The 7,334-nt window shown below is 32.8% G+C and overlaps 1 protein-coding gene across 6 annotated transcripts; it reads right to left on the bottom strand.

Moving 5' to 3' along the window:
* Positions 1–567: 567 nt before the first annotated feature.
* LOC105556086 (serine protease gd-like) lies at positions 568–6,528 on the bottom strand. 6 transcript variants are annotated; one of them, XM_012003159.1, is made up of 6 exons: positions 6,389–6,528; positions 4,349–4,563; positions 3,680–3,845; positions 2,148–2,477; positions 1,199–1,572; positions 568–1,086 (listed from the first exon to the last, which is right to left on the bottom strand). In XM_012003159.1, the coding sequence occupies exons 2-6, from the start codon at positions 4,550–4,552 to the stop codon at positions 817–819; spliced, it is 1,344 nt and encodes a 447-aa protein (XP_011858549.1). In that variant the 5' UTR covers positions 4,553–4,563; positions 6,389–6,528; the 3' UTR covers positions 568–816. The 6 variants fall into 6 exon arrangements, with proteins under 6 accessions (XP_011858549.1, XP_011858546.1, XP_011858547.1 ...); XM_012003156.1 differs by having other exon boundaries at positions 6,346–6,527; XM_012003157.1 differs by lacking the exon at positions 6,389–6,528 and adding an exon at positions 6,281–6,361.
* Between the last annotated feature and the right edge of the window lie 806 nt (positions 6,529–7,334).

The raw sequence follows: 7,334 nt of genomic DNA, 5'->3' as shown, positions 1-7,334 counted from the left end.
ACTAACCGGTTCTCTGTCGGAACGTTTTGAAACATGTTTATACTTTTCGTGTTGCGTCGTGGCTGGTGCCAGTAGTGGGGTATCGAGAATCAAGTAATGATACGTTAATCAATGTCATTAAGTTCATAAGGCAGGGCACAAAGCGTACAAAAATGCAATGAACATCTTTTCCTTTTTGTTGGTTAGATAATAACAACTGTAGAGAAAAAATGTTTTGGAACGTAAACCTGAATCTAAGTGCGCGTTCCTAAACTCATTATAAAAGTGGCGCAACAATTCTGTCCATCACTGGAAATACATCGTTCATGCCTTCCATGCAAATATGTACACATATAACCGCATTTATACACTTTACGTGCACATACATGGAAAATGTACGTACGGTCTATGTGCCAAAATTTATATGGGAAGGCATCAGTGATGCCTAGTGTACGAACAACAAAACTTAAGAAAGTACCGAGTCAAACGTTTAAAAAATATAATTTATTAATATATGTAAATTAAAACATTCTCTCGATTTTCAAAAAGTATTGAATATGTGTATCGCTAAACATATTGTAACATGTGTTATTATTAATATTCTTTATTATTAAGAAATTCAATATGACAGAAATTTATATGTGTGGCACCTTATTCATTCTGTTTTGTATTCAGATTGGAGACACATTACAAGAGGCATGAATAACCAAAAACAGAATTCATACCTGTACAATCCTCACGCGTAACTGTACATATGGTACATAAGTACTTCGAATAAACTTTCATAAAGAAACTTATCGATTAACATGTATAGCAGTTTGCAACGTTAGACGAACGTTACATCGAAATCTGTTGTTGAATCCAGGGTATGTATTTGGCCACATCAACATAAATGATATATTTAACTAGAGCGCAGAGCGAATTTCCAGAAGGTAAAGCTCGCGAAACAATACCACGCAACTCATAACTGCCAGTGATATTATTCAAAAGTATCAGCCCGTTTCCACCGTCACCGTGACAAGGACCCAGTCCATCTTGCGAACCAGCGCAAAAGGTATTATCCGATATCATGAAAATGAATCTAGAATCCGTCCAGAGACAGATCTCCTGCAATTTGAGGAACAAACTTCAACTTGAGGCTTGTAATCAATTTGACACATACAGTTGTCACAGATATACGTAATGAATAGTAATTTTATAATAGCAATTACCTACTTACTTGACTCACTATCGTCGCCCTCACCATCCGCTGATCGTCAAGATCACGACGGTTAAACTTGTCTTTACCCCATCCTACGACATATCCCGTCCTACTAACGACGTCTTCAAGTTTACTTGACCCGGACCATAGGCAAATAGGCCTGATGAGAGGAGTGAACTCGACGACGTTCTTGAGGGTCACAACCGCGAGATCGGAATCAGCTTTGAGATAGTGAACATAATCGGGATGAATCACGTAGCTCGCGACTTTCCGATTGGCAGATCTATCTCCGCGCAATGGGTTCAAGTTAAATCGCCCCAGAACCACTTCCAACATGTCGATGGGTACTGTTTCGTTACTGGTAGTTACGTGCAGTTTCATACAGTACCCCGCTGTAAAAAAGACATACGTATGACTTATATTTAGTAACGATCCAAACTTTCTATCCTGTACGCCCTACCAATATTACATACTTCAAATGTGATACTCTGGAATTTAATTAAATCGCTTAATTTAGTATGACATAAAATACCTGTGTATGCATAAAAACATTTATATTGATACAGCGCCCAAATAATTCTTTTTATATACATCACAACAAGTTCTTAACGAACTGGAGATAATCTCGAGGAAATATTATGCTTAAAACAGAAAGTACATGCTCGTTATGTGTAAATACAAATAATACAAAAAGGTCTGAAATAATGAAGAAGAGCTGTTAAAGATGACAGTGCGAAAATATGTATATGTAAGTATTTGATATACGAATGTTTCGGAAATACTGTGCCATCGTTTACTAAACAGCGCATACTTCTCTGCGCCACGCTCGCTACTTAATATTAATGGATAAAAATTATTATTTTACTAAAAACAATCCGGAAATTGTACGTAGGACTGGAAACTAACTCACATACAGTTAGTTCAATACATGGACTATGAAAATAATGACGTTTCTCGATTAACATACCTGTTAATATATGTCTGTTTGTTAAAAGTGAACCACCACATCGAAACTTCTGTGTTCTTCGATACCCTCCTGTTTCAATAACGAAGATTGCGACTACCCACGGCCACTGGCCTGGTAATGAGGTCTCACCATCGGGGATCAGTTTATTTGTTCTATCGGTGTAGTAACCGGTAACACCGCATTCGGCGTTGTTATTGTAGTACGGATTGTCTATGCGGTAGCCACTCGAATTTCGATGCCACGGCTGAAAATCCTGAGGCAGTGGTTCTTCGTTCGGAAGGTATACAATATGCCCCACCTCAATATTGGCTATGATACTTCCACTAGCCCCTGACAATGCAATGGAACATATCTCTTAAATCGCACATTAATTCAGAATACGAAAAGAGTTTCATTTCCTTTTGAGAATATAAATAATTTCCAACCAAAATAAATAATGGTAAAATTCATCGTACCTAAAGATGGAAAGTGATATGCACGATAAAAACGAATTAGTGACCATTTTAATGAGAGTTTTACTATTTATCTCTTACGACACCAGGCAGATTATAGCTACTACATAAAGGACAGCTGACTCGTCCGCCATCTTGGAGCCCAAACGTTTGACTTTGACAAATGCATTTCGGCACAAGATATGAATTTCTTATTCTAAATTAATTGTTAATAAAATCCAAATTACGTCTTTGTTTTTGGAAAGCTATATTTTTATTTATTTATACAAAAATTGTGGACAAGAATCAAAGAAATAAAACACAAGAGATGGATGAATTAATTAATTAATTACGGTTTTCTGAAATGCAGATTTGGAACCGTTGCTTACGGTATTTTTTTTATCACAAATTTCAAAATTGTTGCTAAATGTTGAATTATCTCGTGGAAAAGAGGCAACTTTAACTGAATGTCTTGACTTAGGAGTGTTGAAAAAAATTTCTAGTATAACATATGAAATGTTTCAATATACTGAGAGTGTTGTTCAAAACAATATGACAGATTTATTGCAAAAATTAGTATCTTTCAAAATTATTATCAATTATGTAAAGGATAAATATGATTCTTTGTTTCCTCAATGTTGTAATATTCTACATTATTTACTTGAACACTATACAACTGTACGAGGTCTAGGAATAAGAAATTTTAAAATTTGTGATAAAAAAAATACCGTAAGCTACGGTTCCAAATCTGCATTTCAGAAAACCGTAATTAATTAATTAATTCATCCATCTCTTGTGTTTTATTTCTTTGATTCTTATCCGCAATTTTTATATAAATAAAAATATGGCTTTCCAAAAACAAAAACGTAATTTGAATTTTATTAACAATAAATTTAGAACAAGAAATTCATATCTTGTGATGAAATGCATTTGTCGAAGTCAAACGTTTGGGCTCCAAGATGGCGGACGAGTCAGCTATCCTTTATCCAGTAGCTGTAAGGCAGATGCAAGAAAGAATTAACGACTGTATTAATCGCTTCTTTTTCGTCGATTATAGGTATGTTATATTTGTACTTCATTTTTATCAAATACGGTACTCACCTGCGGGGCCGACACAATATTGCCGATTATTAAACCATATCGCGGATAATGTTGGCAATTTTGGGTCCGAGGGAAAATTAATATGATACACCAAAGATCTGCCTTGTCGAATAACTTGAACGGTGTCTTTTATCGGTCGTGCCAATTCTATTCGAAATACCCCATTCTAGAACGCAAAGATAATTAAGCTATTTCTAATGAATAGACAGATGACTAACGATAAATTCTGTTAAGAATGAAATTAACCAGTTAAAGGTAAGCTTTGAGAGTACAATGCAACTACAAGGCGTAAAATTACTTTCGAGTTAAAATTATATGCGGAAAGAAATTAACGTTTTACAATCTTTAATAATAAAATATATAGTTGAATATTTCGCCTCCTTAACTAACATCCGCGATGTGGTAACACGTAAATCCTTTGACAGGTAAGCTATTTATTTCTATAATTTATTAGGAAATAAAATTAAGAAATGACAAACCAGACAAAAATTACAAATTGTACATTAATCCTCGATTATCTGTGTCAAACCACCAGTAAACCATATTTTTCACTTAGCTTTAATAATATCTATATATTAAAAGATTATTTGACATATTTCAAAATATGCAGAACAGAAATCATTTTGTGTAAACATTTTCTTATGTATATAGTTTAAAACATATACTTACCAAAGATTCAGCGGTAGCATTTAAGGCTACTTTTAAATAAAATTCGTCATTTTCTGGCGGAGAAACAATTTCGATCCGACCATATATCTTGCCTGTCTCAGGGTCGAATGTATGTGTGAAGTATTCCGAACACAAAGTTGCTCCATGTACCATGGTACATAATAGGTGCGACAGAAACGCAAATAAGATACAAATCTTAGCCATCTTGACAAGTTCTATAAATAATAAAAAAATGCATATTGTCTATCAATCTTTATTTAAGAAACTTGTTAATTAGTTACGATTTTTTTTACTATCTCACATGATTTCAAAATAATTGCCATAATCAAAGTGGTATCAACATTAGCTTTGTCGACTTTTTACATCAAGAGAAGAAACTTATTAAACATTTTTTAAAAATTAAACAAGAATTAATATGTTTGTAAGCAAAAAATTTGTTAACACTATTTAATCTGCCGTGACAATGCGGTAATATGATAGATTCCTAATTAGTATTTAAATATGCTCAAGTATTAATTTTGGTATAATAAATTACAATAGATTAGAGACTAGGATCTCGATATATAATGTAATATTATAATGTGCTTTGCGGAATTATGACAGATGCATATGATGGAGAGGACGATGATCTCTTGTTAAAGCTGATATTTTTTTACATAAAATGTTATACGAAGTTTTCTACATTCTGATGCGTTCGCATTATTTGACGCGCCATAACAATAAGTAATTTATTAAATCTTATACGCTGTTGAAACGGACAGGCTAGTCCCAGTACCTCGGATTCAGATGTGCACATCTATTTTCTTAGTCAACAACATAAATTTGATAACAGAGTTGAGAATTGTATAAACAGTTTGCATTAACGATAAATATATTTAGTTCAAAGATATTTTCTCGATAAAGTGGATAAAATTGAATTAAAAACTTATAATACTAAATACGCTTATTATTGAATATAGTATTTATTATTTGCTGAAAACTCTTCAAAGGAGGACGAAACGCTTCAACTATGAACTGTGACTTGTTTAATACGTCACAAGTAGATTAGATAAAATAATTTCGCTTTTGTAACATTATTCACTTTCCCGTTGGAATAAACATTAGCGACAATTACAATATTTTTGAACATTCTGCACTCAGTGTTGATCAGCTAAATGAAATCCAATCTTTTAATAGAACTTTTAAAAACAATGCAAATTTAATAATCTCTGCAAACATGCAACTTTAACTGGAAATAACCATTTCATACTTAATCACTTGGGATATTATTACTAAGATCCATATTGAGATTCAAACGAAACAGAGGATATTTCATATTAATGAACAGAGTTTGGAATATTATAACAACGCGAGATATTGCATATGGAACTAATCGCAAATATGCATTGTAAAGTATGTACATGCGATTAAACAGCAAATCTGAAAAAAAAATCTTTGAAACACATGTTTCAGAGAAATGTTTTATAACACGTTTGCTAATTTCTTGAGTCGATCACCTTTAACAATAACCCTATTCTGAATAGATCATAAACACCTGTCTATGAATCTATTTTTCGCAGTCTGGGAGCACATATACATCTTGCACTGTGATTATTCCATAATAGGAAAACCAATTTTGACGAGAACGGTTGTCATTTAATTACACGTATAATTATCTGTTTTTATTTGTTATGTTCATTTACATCCTTTTACTGTCATAAAAATAAGAGAATTATCATTTATCTTTTGTTTTTTAAAATATCACTTTGCAATTTCTTATTAATAGTTTTAATGTATTTCAAGCGTTTCGAGTTATACTTTACATCTTGTTTTTAATATTTTACTTATTTGTTAGGTTAGGTTTGTACTTATTTTGTTCTAGTACACGTTGCTTTAACACTTTTTCACAATATTTTAAAATATTTATCGTATGGTAGTGAAATTTAGTATTACGTCGACTGATTCCACGTATTCACTATTTGGAATACAATTTCGGATCGACCTTGCTACAACTTTACCGTATCGTCAGAAGGCTAACCAGATCTCTCTCGGAACACTTACGAAGAACGTTTATAGTTTTCTTGTTGTAGTCACGTTTGATGCAGTAGTGGGGTACCAAGAGTTAAGTAACGATGAGTCAATCCACGTCAATTAATTCATAAGGCAGCACACAAATCATCATAGACGAATGCAATGAACGATAGGAACGGAACGTGCCTGGAACACCTTTTCCTTTTTTCCTTTTTGATGATTTGACAGGAAAAAATGGGAAAATCCTCAGACGTTCAAATAAGTATTCCAACTCCCCAACGATTACTCAAAAAACAAAAAATGTATTCATGTAATTTTACGATGATATGAGTAACAACTAAACATTTTCTAACGCTCGTCAAATCTAATGAAATTATTATTAAATATACTTTTATTGTTCCATTAAGGTTATTCTCGGTTCAAGTGTTTTGTTCTAACATTTAAACTTCCTCAAATTACCACAAAATATATTACAATTTTTTACTTAATGTAATTCCAGTTTATGTAAACAGAAAAACACAAGTGAATCTGCTTAGAAAATTTAGAAGATACAACCATATACAATTATTCCAAGTAGCAAAAATAACGAGAGTAGTTCCGTTATTTCTTTGTCACACGTATGTTTGCTGATAGCAATTGTGTGTGACTGACGATCGAAAACGATATTCTTCTGAAGGCAGCAGGAAATTCATTAGCAAACTTCAAATACTACGTTTTTACTCATCTTATTACCATGTACAGTGATGGATACAATGATTACGATACTTTTTTTAAGTAAGTTTAGGAACATGCATTTAGATTACGTTCCAAAATCTTCTTCGCCGATGAATATTTGCTTGATGGCCATTCTGAAACCATTTTGAGCGTGTTCGATTTATGTATTTCTCTAGTAAAATTATCCGAAGAGAAAAGGTTTTGGAACGTAAACTTGAATCTAAATGTGCGTTTCTAAATTCATTATAAAAGAGTCGCAACC

This window comes from Vollenhovia emeryi, unplaced genomic scaffold (assembly GCF_000949405.1).
Source record: "Vollenhovia emeryi isolate VEMERY1.0 unplaced genomic scaffold, V.emery_V1.0 DF940358.1, whole genome shotgun sequence".
In the NCBI taxonomy this organism is placed as follows: Eukaryota; Metazoa; Arthropoda; class Insecta; order Hymenoptera; family Formicidae; genus Vollenhovia; species Vollenhovia emeryi.
The sequence above is the reverse complement of the archived record's forward strand: the minus strand, read 5'-3'. Positions and strand labels throughout refer to the sequence as shown.

Coding starts and splice junctions, on each gene's coding strand:
- LOC105556086 (XM_012003159.1), bottom strand. CDS start 4,552: ATGGCTAAGATTTGTATCTTATTTGCGTTTCTGTCGCACCTATTATGT. Junction 2,478..3,679: donor ATATTGTGTCGGCCCCGCAG/GTGAGTACCGTA, acceptor TTGCATTGTCAG/GGGCTAGTGGAAGTATCATA. Junction 1,573..2,147: donor AAACAGACATATATTAACAG/GTATGTTAATCG, acceptor TCTTTTTTACAG/CGGGGTACTGTATGAAACTG.